At 41.7% G+C, this 17,287-nt stretch overlaps 1 protein-coding gene across 6 annotated transcripts in view; it reads left to right on the forward strand.

Annotated features, from left to right (window-relative positions):
- Window positions 1-17,287, forward strand: part of LOC140200336 (F-box/WD repeat-containing protein 11) — a 279,942-nt gene that overhangs the window by 192,968 nt on the left and 69,687 nt on the right. For all 6 annotated transcript variants that reach the window (XM_072263523.1, XM_072263522.1, XM_072263527.1 and 3 more), the window contains 2 exons: window positions 3,268-3,378; window positions 10,504-10,582. In XM_072263523.1, the coding sequence (XP_072119624.1) occupies window positions 3,268-3,378; window positions 10,504-10,582 (190 nt within the window). The remainder of the gene's footprint in view (window positions 1-3,267; window positions 3,379-10,503; window positions 10,583-17,287) is intronic.

A 17,287-nucleotide genomic window follows, 5' to 3' on the forward strand; every position in this document is an offset into this window, starting at 1 on the left:
TACTGTGTGATCCAGTATCTCCGGAGGGGAAGGCCCCGAGTCCTCGGCTTTGCTTGTTGCTTGGCAGCCGGGGCGGGGTCAAAGCGCTCGGCAGAGATGGTGCTCGGTGTCGGAGGGCTGGTCGGAGGCTCAAAGTTTTAGGACGGACTCAGAGTCGGATGCGGTCGGGTGCTTCCAATGCATCGGCAAGTTTGTGGCGCTTGGAGTTCATGGCAGGGAGAGTTTCTCCCTTCTACCATCTGCATGAGATGATGGGGCTATCGGGACTTGAGACTTTTTTTTTACCGTGCCCATGGTCTGCTCTTTATCAAATTACTGTATTGCTTTGCACTGTTGTAACTATATGTTATAATTATGTGGTTTTGTCAGTTTTAGTCTTGGTTTGTCCTGTGTTTCTGTGGTATCTTTCTGGAGGAACATTGTATCATTTTTTAATGAATGCATGCATTTCTAAATGACAATAAATGAGGACTGAGTGTCCTCATAATCTAATCTAAAATCTAATATTGGCCTGCAAGACGGAGATCACAGGGTCACCAGATGCTACAGGGGTTCGTACAGATGTAGTTGTGGCAAATGTGGCGTATTCATTCAGATTCAAAGTTGAATCCCTGAGTATCGTCCAGTCCACTGACTCAAAGTATTCTTATAAGCATTCCTCCGCCTGCTTTGACCATACCTTCTTGGTACTCGCTATTAGTGTTATGGTCTTTAGTCTCTGCCTACGTGTCAGGAGAAGTACAGCCAGGTGATCGGTCTTTCCATAGTGTAGGCATTGGATGGCATAGTAAACATTCTTGATGGTGGTATAACAGTGGCCCTCTGGTTTTACAGGTGATATATTGGTAGTTTATCAGAAACTTCATCAAATTGACCTGGTTGAGTTCCTCTGCAATAATAGGGAAAGCATCTGTGATTAGCTGTTACACGACTGGTAATCACAGTGCTCAGTTTCTCCACTGCCTGCGTGTCGGTGGAATGTACACTACTACCAGGATGGCGGTGGAAAACTCCCATAGCAGATAAAATGGACTACACTGACTACTAGAATTTCCAAGTCTGGTGAGCAGGATTGAGGCAGAACCGCCATGTCTATGCACGGCAATGAGTTAATTATAAACGTACACCTGCTCCTCCACCTTTAGAAGCCTTAAAAGTTGACCTGTCTTTGTCGAGAATTTTGAAGCCATCGGGCTGGAGTGCTGCATCTGAAATGGCTGGGGTCAGCCACATCTCTGTAAAACAAAGTATACAAAGTTCTACAACCTTGTTCTGAGGTCTTCAGTTTTATTTTCCAGAGACAGAGTACATTCACCAGAGGATGGTCAGAAGTGAGAGTCTTAAGTTCTCTGCATTTCATTCGTATCTGTAGTCCAGCACACCTTCCTTGCATCCTTTTTCTTAAAAGGGAACTGCACTCACAGATTTTGCAGTTTGGGATCTGTGATTTTTGAGTATCAATAGATTTTTGAAAACATCTTAAAACAATGTTGCATACAGAAGTGCACATGGCTGTGACTGTGTAGTTCTAAATGGGAATATTTGATGATTCCCGTTGGTGCTACACACAGTTGTCACTTGTCAGCACCATCTTGAATTATTTGTCCATGCAACAAAATTACCTTTATTATCATGTAGAGAAGGTTAGATCATCACAGAGATGGTTCCTATCTTTATACTACTGAGTTATGTCCAGTATCCTATATTCACAGCTGTAGACTACTTAATAGATATTGATTGCTTTGATTAGTCCAGGCAATTGAAAAAAACGCTGCTTGAACTTGAAGGGGAGTAAATTTAAAATAAATATGCATGAAAACATGGGACCACCATCCTACTTACTATAGAAAAGCACCAGCTTGCTTGTGTGTGTTAAAGTCTTCCATTCTGTGTTTGTGTGCGCGTTGTGCAGCACTGAAGTAAGAAATACTCGGGATCAGGTGCAGGCCCATTGGATCTCTTACTTCAGTTTTATTGAATTTAAAGACATACCGTAACATTCCATAAAGTGGAGGGCCAAGTACATTATAATAAAACTCTGATAATCTGCTGTTTTCCATTTGGAAATTCTGATGGTTCAACATCTGACTCAGCTGTTACTGTTTGCTATTGTCTTCCCACTCACTGCAGCTGTGGTTCCCACACTCCTCTTAAACTGACAATGACTTTTTGTGCCATAGTATATGAGTAGCTTGATGCACAATGTGTTTGAGTTGTTTGCTTTCAGCTGTTGGGGGTCTTCCCAGTATAATGTGTACAGCTGCAGACTATTTTAGAGTCCTGGTTGCTGTGATTGGTTAACAAATTTACCAGATTGATTCCTGGGATGGCAGGACTTTCATATGAAGAAAGACTGGATGAACTGGGCTTGTACTCGTTGGAATTTAGAAGATTGAGGGGAGATCTGATTGAAATGTATAAGATCCTAAAGGGATTGGACAGGCTAGATGCAGGAAGATTGTTCCCGATGTTGTGGAAGTCCAGAACGAGGGGTCACAGTTTGAGGATAGAGGGGAAGCCTTTTAGGACCGAGATTATGAAAAACTTCTTCACACAGAGAGTGGTGAATCTGTGGAATTCTCTGCCACAGGAAACAGTTGAGGCCAGTTCATTGGCTATATTTAAGAGGGAGTTAGATATGGCCCTTGTGGCTATGGGGATCAGGGGGTATGGAGGGAAGGCTGGGGTGGGGTTCTGAGTTGGATGATCAGCCATGATCATAATAAATGGTGGTGCAGGCTCGAAGGGCTGAATGGCCTACTCCTGCACCTATTTTCTATGTTTCTATGTTTCTATTAATGTACAATTGCTGTGAGAGGGATAAAAGAACTTCAAGGCAGGCCCTCTGTTTTTTTATCTAACAATCCATGTGTTCTTCTATTATGCTAAAATAAAATCATAGGATTAAATTTTAAAAAGTGGAAGCTTGAAGTGACCGGTAAACTTCTGCAGGTGTTGTTCACCCTGTTCCTTATTTTATCCAGACTGTTAAAAATCTTGTAAATGTTGGAAGATTTCTTGCTGATGTTTCATCTGGTCTATCTTAACACAGTGCTGCCCAGCAATATATGTTACCAGGTTTCCGGTATCTGCAGTTCTTTGAATTCCAACATCTAAGAAACTCATTTGAGAATAAATGTACAGTAAATATCACTGGTGCAAGTTGTGCTCAGTGATGCAGTACTTTTGTGGGTCCAATGCCATCTGATCTTTTGAAATACGTTAAAATGCTGAAATAGTTTGTGATCTTGGTGTTTTCTGTTGCAGGTTATGGGACATAGAATGTGGTGCCTGTCTACGAGTCTTAGAAGGACATGAAGAGTTAGTTCGATGTATTCGATTTGATAACAAAAGGATCGTGAGTGGAGCTTATGATGGGTATGTAATCAAATAGTAAGCACTAATTGTGGAGTATGGAAAGAAAAGGGTTGCTTTTATGTTCTTGATGTTGGGATGTACCAGAGTGCTATATGGGCATGAGAGTTTTTTTTATTGAAGAGTGGATACTGTAGTTAGAAGATGACCTTTGGCTCACCTCAAGACTCTTGCAAGTTGGTTTCTATTTACATTTCTATTATACACTGTTTTTTGCTGTTTGATTTTTCTGTAACTGAAAGTTCGTTAAGTGGCTGCTGCTTATTAACATAGAAACATAGAAAACCTACAGCACAATTTAGGCCCTTTGGCCAACAACGCTGCGCCGAACGTGTACTTACTTTAGAAATGACCTAGAGTTACCCATAGCCCTCTATTTTTCTAAGGTCCATGTTCCTTTCCAAGAGTCTCTTAAAAGACCCTATTGTATCAGCCTCCACCACCATCGCCGGCAACCCATTCCATGCACTCACCACTCTCTCCATAAGAAAAAAAAACACTTAATCCTGACATCTCTTCTGCACCTACTTCCAAGCATTTTAAAACTGTGCTGTCTCGTGTTAGCTATTTCAGCCCCGGTAAAAAACCTCTGACTATCCACACGATCAGTAAGATAATAGGTGCAGAAGTAGGCCATTCAGCCCTTCAAGCCAGCACCACCATTTACTGTGATCATGGCTGATCATCCACAATCAGTACCCTTTTCCTGCCTTCTCCCCATATCCCTTCACTCCGCTATCTTTAACAGCTCTATCTAACTCTTTCTTGAAAGAATCCAGAGAATTGGCCTCCACTGCCTTCTGAGGCAGAGCATTCCACAGAACCACAACCCTCTGTGTGAATAAGTTTTTCCTCAACTCCGTTCTAAATTGTCTACCCCCTATTCTTAAACTGTGGCCTCTGGTTCTGGACTCCCCCAACATCAGGAACATGTTTCCTGCCTCTAGCGTGTCCAATCCCTTAATAATCTTATATGTTTCAATCAGATCCTCTCTCATCCTTCTAAATTCCATGTATACAACCCCAGTCGCTCCAATCTTTCAACATATGACAGTCCTGCCATCCCGAGAATTAACCTCGTGAACCTGCGCTGCACTCTCTCAATAGCTAGAGTGTCTTTCCTCAAATCTGGGGACCAAAACTGCACACAATACTCCAGGTATGGTCTCACCAGGGCCCTGTACAACTGCAGAAGGACCTCTTTGTTCCTATACTCAGTTCCCCTTGTTATGAAGGCCAACATGCCATTAGCTTTCTTCACTGCCTGCTGTACCTGCATGCTTACTTTCAGTGACTGATGAACAAGAACACCTAGATCTCGTTGTACTTCCCCTTTTCCTAACCTGACACCATTCAGATAGTAATCTGCCTTCCTGTTCTTGCCACCAAAGTGGATAACTTCACAATGATCAATGATCAATGTGTCTCATCATCTTATACACCTCTATCAGATCACCTCTCATACTCTGTTGCTCCAAGGAGAAAAGGCCAAGTTCACTTAATCTATTCTCATAAGGCATGCTCTCCAATCCAGGCAACATCCTTGTATATCTCCTCTGCACCCTTTCTATAGTTTCCACATCCTTCCTGTAGTGAGGCAACCGGAACTGAGCACAGTACTCCAAGTGGCGACTGACCAGGGTCCTGTGTAGCTGTAACATTACCTCTCAGCTTTTGAACTCAATCCCACAGCTGATGAAGACCAATACACCATATACCACCTTAACCACAGCAGCTTTGGGTGTCCGATGGACTCAGACCCCAAGATCCCTCTGATCCTCCACACTGCCAAGAGTCTTACCATTAATACTATATTCTGCCATCATATTTGACCTACCAAAATAAACCACCTCACACTTATCTGGGTTGAACTCCATCTGCCACTTCTCAGCCTAGTTTTGCATCCTATCGGTGTCCTGCTGTAACCTCTGACAGCCCTCCACACTATCCACAACACCTCAAACCTTTGTCATCAACAAATTTACTAACCCATTCCTCCACTTCCTCATCCAGGTCATTTATAAAAATCATGAAGCGGGGAGGTCCCAGAGCAGATCTCTGAGGCACACCACTGGTGACCGACCTCCATGCAGAATGTGACCTGCCTGCAACCACTCTTTGCCAGTTCTGATCCACAAAGCAAGGTCCCTTTGGATCCCATGCCTCCTTACTTTCTCAATAAGCCTTGCATGGGGTACCTTAATCAAATGCCTTACTGAGATCCAGATACACTACATCTACTGCTCTACCTTCATCAATGTGTTTAGTCACATCCTCAAAAATTTCAATCAGGCTCGTAAGGCACAACCTGCTTTTGACAAAGCCATGCTGACTATTCCTAATCATATTATGCCTCTGCAAATGTTCATAAATCCTGTCTCTCAGGATCTTCTCCATCAACTTACCAACCACTGAAGTAAGTCTCACTGGTCTATAATTTCCTGGGCTATCTCTACTCCCTTTCTGGAATAAGGGAACAACATCTGCAACCTTCCAATCCTTCGGAACCTCTCCGGTCCCCAATTGACGATACAAGGATTATCGCTAGAGGCTCAGCAATCTCCACCCTCGCCGCCCCAGTAGCCTGGGGTATATATCTTGTCTGGTTCCAGTGACTTATCCAACTTGAGGCTTTCCAGAAGCTCCATCACATCCTCTTTCTTAATGTCTATATGCTCAAGCTTTTCAGTCTGCTGTAAGTCATCTCTGCAATTGCCAAGGTCCTTTTTCATAGTGAATACTGAAGCAAAGTATTCATTTAATACCTCTGCTATCTTCTCCAGTTCCATACACACTTTTCGACTGTCACACTTGGTCCTATTCTCTCACGCCTTATCATCTTATTCTTCACATACTTGTAGAATGCCTTGGGGTTTTCCTTAATCCTGCTTTCCAAGGTCCCTTCTGGCTCTCCTAATTTCATTCTTAATCTCCGTACTGCTAGCCTTATAATTTTCTGGATCCCTATCATTACTACTATTATTGATTGATAATTCACAAAAACAATCCATAGTGCACAGTGTGAATGATGTGAAAAATATTCTGCCATCCAGCCAGATATAGTGCAGTTTTCTTGCACATTTCCTTAGATCTTGTTATGTACAGGGAGGCAAAGAAAGGGAACCAAAGTCTATTTTCAGTATATCCTAGAATAGAAGCACCCAAGGATCTTCGTAATTAGTAACTTGTTATCCCTGTGTGGCTCATTAGTTTTACTTGCATTCTAGCTTTGAATCTATATCGACTACACACCTGGTAATTTGTTGTGAAGGACAGTGACCTTCTGGAAAATCAATACATTCTGAAATCTAATCTCCCTCTTTTTCACCATAATTTAGAATCATTTTATTCCCTGGCAGTGATATAGGGTCCTAAGAGCAGAAATACCATCTCAGCTTAAGATGAAAGGGAAATCGGTTTAATATCAAGACTACACCATACTTAATTCCCCCACAAGGGAGCATCCTCAGGGTATCTGTCCTTTCGGGCCCTCTTCAAGCGTTTGGAGAGTATAAATTCAGTTTGCAAACATTCTGCCATAATACAGTCTGGTTGACCAAGGAATCAGTCTAGTGAAGCTTTACTATGCTTCCTTCAAGGAAATTATTTTAAACGAGACCAAAACCATACACAGGTTTGACCTTACCAGAGTTCTATGCAATTCCAGTAGGATATTTGTTCTCTATTCTTGGAATTAAGATCAATATTCCCAATTTCCCAATTTCTTGTTATGCCTTCATGCTGAATTTGGGTATCCTTGTACAAAATGAACCATTATGGAAGTGATTGCAAGTGGAATAGGTACAGAAGTGTGAAGTTTTTAACAACTAATGTATTCTTGTGTTCCTTTGTTGTTTTACAACATTGAATCACAGTGGATTTAATTTGGTTCTTTTTAATACTGATCAACAGGAAAAGATTCTTTCGTGTCAGATCTCTACAAACTGATCTAAGTTAATTACAAATATGAAACAAAATAATTGATTACATAATTATTCACTCCCCTGAAGTTAGTAATTCGTAGATGCACGTTTGGCAACAATTACAGCCTTGAGTCTGTGTGGTTAGGTGTCTATCAGCTTTGCAATCTGGACACTGCAATTTTTCCCCTTCTTTACAAAACTGCTCAAGACTCTGTTAGATTACATGGGGATTCAGAGTGAACAGCCCTTCTCAAGGCCAGCCACAAATTCTCAATTGGATTGAAGTCTGGACTCTGACACGGCCACTTCAGGATATCAACTTCGTCGATTTTAAGCCATTCCAGTGTAGCTTTGGCTTTATGCTTGGTGTCATTGTCTTGCTGGAAAACAGATCTTCTCCCAAGTCACAGTTCTTTTGCAGACTGCACCAGCTTTTCCTCCCGGATTTCCCTGTATCAAAATACATGCATTCATTTTACCCTCTACCTTCAGAAGCTTTCCAGGGCCTGTTGCAATGAAGCATCTCCACGGCATGATGCAGTCACCACCATGCTTCATGGAAGGGAAGGTGTGATTTTGATGACGTGTGGTGTTTGGTTTATGCCAAACATAGCATTTAGTCTTGCAAACACAAGGAAATCTGCAGATGCTGGAATTTCAAACAACACACCCTAAAAATAGCTGGTGAACGCAGCAGGCCAGGCAGCATCTATAGGAAGATGTACAGTCAACGTTTCGGGCCGAGACCCTTTGTCAGGACTAACTGAAAGAAGAGATAGTAAGAGATTTGAAAGTGGGAGAGGGTGGGAGAGATCTGAAATGATAGGAGAAGACAGGAGGGGGAGGGATGGAGCTAAGAGCTGGAAAGTTGATTGGCAAAAAGGATATGAGAGGATCATGGGACGGGAGGCCTAGGGAGAAAGAACGTGGGAGGGGGAAGCCCAGAAGATGGGCAAAGAGTATAGTGAGAGGGACAGATGGAGAAAAAGGAGAGAGAGAAAAAATTAATAATAATAATAAAATAAATAACAGATGGGATACAAGGGGGAGGTGGGGCATTAGCGGAAGTTTGAGAACTCAATGTTCATGCCATCAAGTTGGAGACTACCCGGATGGAATATAAGGTGGTGTTCCTCCAACCTGAGTGTGGCTTCATCAATAATAAATAGCATTTAGTCTGATGGCTAAAAAGCTCAATTTTGGTTTCATCAGATCATAAAACCACCGTCTTGCTGTTTTCAGAGTCTCTCACATTCCTTCTGGCAAACTCTAGCTGAGATTTCATGTGAGTTTTTTTTTTCAACAGTGGCTTTCTCTTTGCCACTCTCCCATAAAGCTGCGACTGGTGAAGCACTCAGGCAATAGTTGTTGTATGCGCAGTCTCTTCCATCTCAACCACTGAAGCTTGTAGCTCCTCCAGAGTTGTCGTACATCTCTTGTTGACCTCCCTCGCTAGTCCCCTTCTTTCATGGTCAATCAGTTTTTTGAGGACGGCCTGCTCCAGGCGAATTTACAACTGTGCCATATTCTTTCCATTTTTTTTAATGATTGACTTAAGACTGTGCTCTAAGGGATATTCAGTGACTTGGAAATTTACTTACATCCATCTCCTAGCTTGTGCTTTTCAATAACTTTTTTGTGGAGTTGCTTGGAGTGTTCTTTTGTCTTCAATGTGTAGTTTTTGCCAGGATACTGCTGGGTATGCAATTGGACCTTCCAGATACAGGACTATTTTTACAACAATCAAATGGAACCACCTTGACTGCACGTGGTGATCACTATTTAGTTAATTATGTGACTTCTAAAGCCAATTGGCTGCACCAGTAATAACATGGTATCTCATATTAAAGGGGTTGAATACTTTTGCAAACAATTATCTTTAATGGATTTATATCACTGTGTAGAGATCTGTTTTTACTTTGACATAAAAGTCTTTTTCTGTTGATCAGTGTCAAAAAGGCCAAATTAAATCCACTGTGATTCGACGTCGTAAACAATAAAGCACAAAAACTTCCAAGGGGTGTGAATACTTTCTATAGGCACTGTAGTTTAGGCAGAGTGTGTTTTTCTATTATTGTGACCTAGATGAAGATCAGACCATATTTTATGAGTAATCAATGCAGAAACCAGGTAATTGCAAAGGATTCACAAACTTCTTGTAGTTGCATCTGAGGATCCTGTGGTACCTATAGTTACAACTAGTCGATCTGAAATGAGTCCCATGTCCAAATTAAAATCAGAAAAGGGTGCAACGGCTGTTTTCAGGACAATCAGAACAGAGTTTCAGATCAGTTCTGATTTTCTCCCTCCATGGATATTGCCCGACCTGTTGAAGGTTTCCAGCATTTGTGTTTTTTTAAATTTTCGTGTACGTATCTGGTTTTTGCCAGTTAATTAATCACCCATCTGTTCCAATGTGAACTTGAAACTGCATCCCTTTGTGGTGTAACACTTTACACAGCAGCTTGTGCAATGCTTTTAATCATCCTCAATGGCCTCCAATAAATTGTCAAGCACAACTTTAGTTTCATGACGCCACACAGCTTCTCTTTAATTGTAGTTTGTTTCTATGTGTCTTATTGCTACACTTATGATAATGATTTCCAACATTAGGTGGGTTACTGATATTAACTAGCCTCCCTCCTTTCATGAATAGTGTTACATTTGCAGTTTTTCAGTCTGGAAGAATCTTTTCAGAACATCTGAAATTTTGAGAAGTAGAAACCACAACATCTACCTTAATAACCCCTGAGACCTAAAGGGATTTTTGGTCTCCAGTTGGTTAATTAATATTTTTTTTACTAATAGCTGCTTTAAGTTCTTCCTTTTCTTTCTTTCCTGGAATGATTTCAGTGTCTTTCAGTGTGAACGCAGATGCAAAATATTCAGTTATTAGTTCTCCTTGCCTCAGCTTTGTCATCCTAATTCATTGTAAAACACTATCACGTTATGCTCTTTATCAAAGGATCCATAACTTGGAGTCAGTAAATCTATCGCATCTCAATATAAGTGACAAGGTCTAAAACAACCTGTTCTCTGTTTGAGTCCACCAATGTATTGTATTGAGTACATTCCATGAAGTTATCCTCAAGACTACACGCAGAAATAGTTGAGAATTAAACTTTATTGACTATGTGCAATGGTTTAGATAAATTGTGGTATGTTTCATTGCTAACATTTAGCTTTGCGTTTATTCTCCCTCTAGCAAAATCAAGGTATGGGACCTGCAAGCTGCCCTTGATCCTCGTGCTCCAGCAAGTACTTTATGTCTACGTACTTTGGTGGTATGTATCAATGCTCTGTGTGGCAACTGGAAGGCTTCTTTTTAGCTATCACTGTTTGGACCCAGGGAAAGTTATTCATATTACATTTGGCTGTGCATTCTGTGTTCTATATTGGAGAGATCAAATGTTGATTGCATGATCACTTTGTCCAACATTTCGGCTCAGCCTGCAAGACAACCCTGAGCTTCTGATCGCTTGTCACTTCAATTTTCTCTTCCACTTCTTCAACCTCCTTTGTTGCTCAGCATGTGCTTCAGGAACACCACCTTATTTTCCATCTGGGGCATTAAGACTCTCAGGGCATGAAATTGATTTGACTGCTTCAGGCAACCACCCTTTCCTCTCTGCACAAATCTGGCTGTATTTTCTGATTTCTTTTGTTTTTATTTTGGCTTTGAAGTAATTGCTTCTATCACAATTTTGTTCTGCTCCATGTCACAGACAATTCTCCCTTTCTATCAACTCTTTTCTCCTCTTTGCAACCTCAACCATACATTTTCCTCATTTTTCCAGTTCTGATGAATCTCTGAGCGCTCTTAGTACTTACATTTTTAGATCTCCAGAAATGTAGAATTTTGCAGCAAGCAATTCATTACCCTTGTGGAGAGTAAATGATCCCTGCTTTTTCTAGAGCGCTGCTGCAGTTAACTCCAGTGACCTCATTTCCTGGTGCTGTGTTTGTGGTGTTTCCCAGTGTCTTCCAACTTCCTGCCACATCTCAAAATTGTGCCAGAAGTGGGGAGTGGGGGTCAGGGGAACTGAGGTGGAGTTAATGAACCTCTGAGAGGACAAGCTGTAGAGGAAAAAATGTGGAAGGATAGGGCTGACTCAGAGCTGCTGGGCTAAATGGCCTCCTTCAGTGTCATATAGAAATATAACAATATAAGAAGCAAAATCATCAATTACGTTCTGGGTGGAGTTGAATGTATATTTGAATGCTGCAATAGTCTTGGGTTAATCATTGGGTCGCTCTTTTGCTACCAACACTTCTATAGAATAGACTCTTTCAGTGTTCCATGCTTCTCTTATACTGAAGATTGGAACAAAGCCATTCGGGCTGTTGAATTATATAATGCAAATTGGAGGTATGATAATGCAGTTGATATGTTGCGTGCTTAACTCAAGCATGCAAATTCAAATCACCAGAAACCTGGACTACTAGTCTGGCAGTATAGGTTTCCATCCCACTACAGCAGGAGTGAATTCAAATTCCCAGTAATCGTTTCATATCATGTAACAGCCCATCTTGTTCACTGATATACTGTATCTTTAGGGAGGCTGGTCTGCTGACCTTGCCTCGTCTGATTTTACCTTCAGCATCTTACTGATAGGATTTGAACGTAGAAATACAGCATCAGACAGGCCATTTGGCACATGATGTACCTATCTTGATGCCAGATTTATGCTAAACATCTCCCATTCCCTGTTTCTATCTAAAAGCCTCTTAAATTTCACTAAACTGCCTGTTTCCACTTTAGCCTCTACCTACCACCCCCCGTGTCAAAAAAAGCACTTGCTCCTCACATCATCTTTCAACTCCATCTGCCCCTTACATTAAAAGCATGCCCTCAGGTGTTTTCCCATTTCCACTCTGCAAAGACTCTTGACTGTCTACTCCATCTATGCCTTTATAATTTAAAAATCCTCCATCATATCTCCTCTTAGCTTCTGATGCTTTAGAGAGAACAACACAAGCTTTTCCAACCTTTCTATATAGCTCATTCACTCTAACCAAGCAGCATCCTCGTAAACCTCTTATGCACCCTTTCCGCAGTCTCTATATTCTCAAAATGTGACCAAAACTGCACACCCTACTGTTAAGTGCAGCCTGACTAAAGTTTTATCTAGCTTACAGCATGTCTTCCTTATACTCAACCCCCCCCCCGGTCAATGAAAATCAGCAATCCACATGCCTTTTATAACTTCACCCACTTGTGTAGCCACTTTCACTGAACTATGGACCTGGGCCCCAAGCTCTCTCTGTTTCTCAATGCTATTAAAGAGGGGGTCAACCATTAACTGTATACCACCTTCTTTCATTTAGCCTCCAAAAGTGCAACACCTCACACTTGCTGAATTAAACTCTTTCCTCCATTTCTCTGCCTATTATATATAATGGATCTATATTCTGTTGTATTCTTTGGTCCTTTACACTGTTCACAACTCCACCAATCTTGATGTCATCTGCAAATTTGCTTGTCCACCCATCTACAGGTTCATCTAAATCATTGATATATTGTGTGTGTGTATATATATCACAAACAGTAAAGGTCCCTGAAGCAATCCCTGTGGACCACCACTGGTCACAGATCTCCATCCAGTGTAACAACTTTCCACCCCTACTCCTTGTCTTCTTTGGGCAAGTCAGTTTTGAATCCAAACTTGCAGTTCACTCTTGGATCCCATGCCTCTTTATCTTTTGAATCAAGCTTTAATGAAGGACATCACCAAATGCCTTATTGAAGTCTGTGTGGATAATGATGAGGGTAAGACAGTAGACAAGTTCCTTTCTCATTCCTCAAAAATCTTGAGCAGATTTGAAGGCATGACAAAATCATGCTGACTGTCCCTAAGCTGTCCATGCCTTTCGAGGTGTGTAAATCCTGACCCTTGGTATCCTCTCCAATAGCTTCACTGGACTATAATTACTTCTGTTATCCCCATTTCCCCCCTTAAGCAAAAGCACGTATTTGCTACTCTCCAATCCTCTGGGATCTCAAATGTTACTAGTCAGGACCCAAAGATCCTTGTCAAAGTCTCAGCAATCTCCTCACTTACTCCTTTCAATATTAAAAAGAACAAGGGATATATGCTACTGGGCCCTGGGGACATCCATCGTAATGCTTTCTGAAAACCTTGCACTACTTCCTCATTAACTCAAAATGTCCCAGTACCTTCCAGGGTGAACTTGAAGTGATGCAGCTCCATGGTACGATTAAATATTCCCATTTCAGTCTGCTACAGCAGAGAATCACAACTGCATCCAAGGTCTGTACAGTTAATATAGATGTTACAATGTGATTGAACAATCTATCGCTGCTTAAAACTGATGTAAATAATGTTGACTGTGGCTATATTATTCTGGCTAGGAGGCCTCCTTTTTGGAAACGAGGCTGCTGCTCTGGTCTTATGGTGCATTTTAAAAAAACAAGGTTTTTGCCTATTGATACTGATCATCTTGCTGCAAATGTACAACTCTTGGTTTAAAAAAAAAATTGACACCCTCAGAGCTAGGTATATCAGAGGGACATTAGGAATGTGTGTATTCTCTGTGTCACAGCATCCTTGTTAACCTCTTCCATACTGAATCGCTGCGATTCAGATTGACGGTTTCACGATACACCACCAGGATAGGACTGTCAAGCGTCAAAAGCAGAGGTGGAGGTGTATGCTTCATGATCAACTCCTCTTGGTGCACAGATGTATCAGTGATATTCCAGTTCTGCTCACCAGACCTGGAATATCTTGCAATTAAGTGCTGACCATTTTTCCTGTCGCAGGGGATATCAGCGATCATTTTGGTAGCGCTGTACATTCTACCTCAGGCCAATGTCAAACAGACTCTAGTTGATCTGAGCAACGTGGTCAAGATACACAAAAAAACAGCACACTCTGACGCCTTCACCATCATTTTGGGGGATTTTAGCCAGGCTAGCTTGAAAAAGTTACTAAATAATTATCAACAACTCACTTGTAGTAAAAGAGGAAACAAACGCTGAGCCACTGTTACACCATCATCAAGTGTGCTTGCCTTGCTGCTATTCCAGAGCCACACTTCAGAAAGTCTAATTATCTATCCATACTTCTGCTCCGTGAGTATAGGCAGTGACTGAAGACTGCACTACCAGTAGTAAGGACCAAGAAAGTATGGACAAGGGAAGCACAGGAGTGCTTTGAATCGGTGGACTATTCAGGGACTCATCTTCGAATCTGAATGAGTATGTGCAGTTGTTACCAACCTCATTAAGACCTGTGTGGATGTGTGTGGCTATGAAAAATATCTGTTCATTCCCAGGCCAAAAACTGTTAATAAATCAGGAGGTTCATCGTCTGCTGAGGGTTAGATTTGTGGCATTTAAGTCAGGTGACCCAGGTCTGAACAAGAAAACCAGGTATGACGTGCAGAGGACTATTTCAAGAGCGAAGAAACAATGCCGAACAAAGTTGGAGGTGACATCAGATGCACGTCAGCTGTGGCAGGGTTTGCAGGACAATACTTTCTACAAAGCGAAACCCAGTACCATGAACAGCAGTGATGTTTCACTACTAGACGAGCTCCATGCCTTTTATGCCCACTTTGAAAAGGAGAATATAACTACAGCTGTGAATATCCTTGCTGCACCCAGTGACCCTGTGATTTCCATCTCGGAGACTGATGTCAGGCTGTCTTTCCGGACGGTGAACCCTTGCAGGATGGCAGGCTAGGTAAGACTCTGAAAACTTGTGTCAACCAATTGGCAGATGTATTCAAGGATATTTTCAACCTCTCTGCTGCGGTTGGAAATTCCCACCTGCTTCAAAAGGGTAACAATTATACCAATGCCCAAGAAGAGTAGTGTGAGTTGCCTTAATGACCATCATCCAGTACCACTGACATCTATGATGATCAAGTGCTTTGAGAGTTGGTCATAGTTAGAATCAACTTCTGCCTCAGCAAGGACCTGGACTCAATGCATTTTGCCTATTGCCACAATAGGCCTACAGAAGACACAATCTCAGTGGCTCTTCACAGGACCTTGGATCACCTGGACAATACAAACACTTATGTCAGGATGCCGTTCATTGACTACAGCTCAATGTTTAACATCTAGAGTTCTGATCGAAAGCTCCAGTCACTGGGCCTCTGTACTTCCATCTGCATTGACTTCTTAAGTGAAAGACCACAATTTGCGCAGATTGGTAATAATACCTCCTCCTTGCTGATGATCAGCTCTGGCACAGCTCAGGGGTGTGTGCTTAGCCCACTGCTCTGCTCTCTTTATACCATGACTGTGTGGCTAGGCATAGCTCAAGTACCATCTATAAATTTGCTGATGATACAACCATTGTTGGCAGAATCTTAGATGAAGACAAGAGGGCGTACAGAGTGAGATATACCAGCTACTTAAGTGGTGTCTCAGCGACAGCTTTGCACTCAACATCAGTAAGACCAAAGAGCTGATTGTGGACCTCAGAATGGGTAGGACAAAGGAACATGAACCAATCCTCATAGAGGAATCATGTGGAGAGAGTGAGCAATTTCAAGTTCTTGGGTGTCAAGATCTCTGAAGGTCTAACCTGGTCCCAGCGTATCCATGCAGCTATAAAGAAGGCAAGACCATGGCTATATTTCATTAAGAGTTTGAGGAGATTTGGTGTGTCACCTAAAACATGCAAACTTCTACAGATGTATTGTGAAGAGCATTCTGACAGGCTACATCACCATCTGGTTTTGGGGAGCGGGCTACTGCACAAAATCGAAAGAAGCTACAGAAAGGTGTAAAATTAGTCAGCTCTGTAGTATCCAAGGCATCTTCAAGGAGCAGTGTCTCAGAAAGGCGGTGTCCATTATTAAGGACCCCTCTCAACCTCTTATTGTCACCGTCAGGAAGGAGATACAGAAGCCTGAAGGCACACGCTCAGCGATTCAAGAACAGCTTCTTTCCCTCTGCCATCCGATTCCTAAATGGACATTGAGCCCATGAGCACTACCTCACTTTTTAAATTATTTCTGTTTTTGGGCTATTTTTAATTTAATTAATACACATATGCTTACAGAAATTGATTTATTTATTTTTCTATGTTATCATGTACTGCTGCAGTTTAGTTAACAAATGTCATGACATATGCCAGTGATATTAAACCTGATTCTGATTCTTCCCCATTCTGCTTTCCCTATCCTCCAAATATTTCTCCTTGGTAAATCCTGACACGCTAATTTAGTACCTCAGCCACTTGCTCTGACTCCAAGCACAAATTCTCTCCATCTTCAAGTGGATATACCGTATTTTCAGTCATCCTCTTTTTCTGAATACTGATATAAAATGCCTTAGGATTTTCTGTGATCCTGCTCACCAAGGACATTTCATGACTCCTTTAGGACATTCTAATAACCGATTTGAGTTTCCTGCTATCTTTATATTCTACAAAGGTCTAGTCTGATTTTTAGCATCCTGAACCATAAATGTGCTTCCTTTTTTCTGATTAAATTTAGGACCAAGTGAGTCATCCAAAAATCACAAACCTTACTATTTTTGTTCTTGGACCATAGCAGAACATATCAAACCTGAACACTGATCAGCAGGTTTTTAAACAAATCCCACATGTTCGACATGGACTTGTCCAACAGCAGCTGCTCCTACTGAATACCTACCATTGTAATTTGCCTTCCCTCAATTTAGTACCTTCCTTCATGAACCAATTTTATCCTTAGTCATAACTTATAACTTAATGAGTTATGGTTACTATGTACAAAATGTACAGTACACCCGCCATCAGGTCTGTCGCCTGGCATATTTCCCAAAACTAGGCCCAGTACGTTTTCTCCTTTAATTAGACTCTCCAGATGCTTGTTTCAAGTACCCCACTTGGATGCACTGAAGAAATCCTTCCCAGTTTAAGACCATAAGATATAGGAGCAGAAGTAGGCCATTCAGCCTTTCGAGTCTGCTCCACCATTCAATCATGGGCTGATGCAATTCTTCCAGTCATCCCCACTCCCCTGCC

Source organism: Mobula birostris, chromosome 7 (genome assembly GCF_030028105.1).
Source record: "Mobula birostris isolate sMobBir1 chromosome 7, sMobBir1.hap1, whole genome shotgun sequence".
NCBI lineage: Eukaryota > Metazoa > Chordata > Chondrichthyes > Myliobatiformes > Myliobatidae > Mobula > Mobula birostris.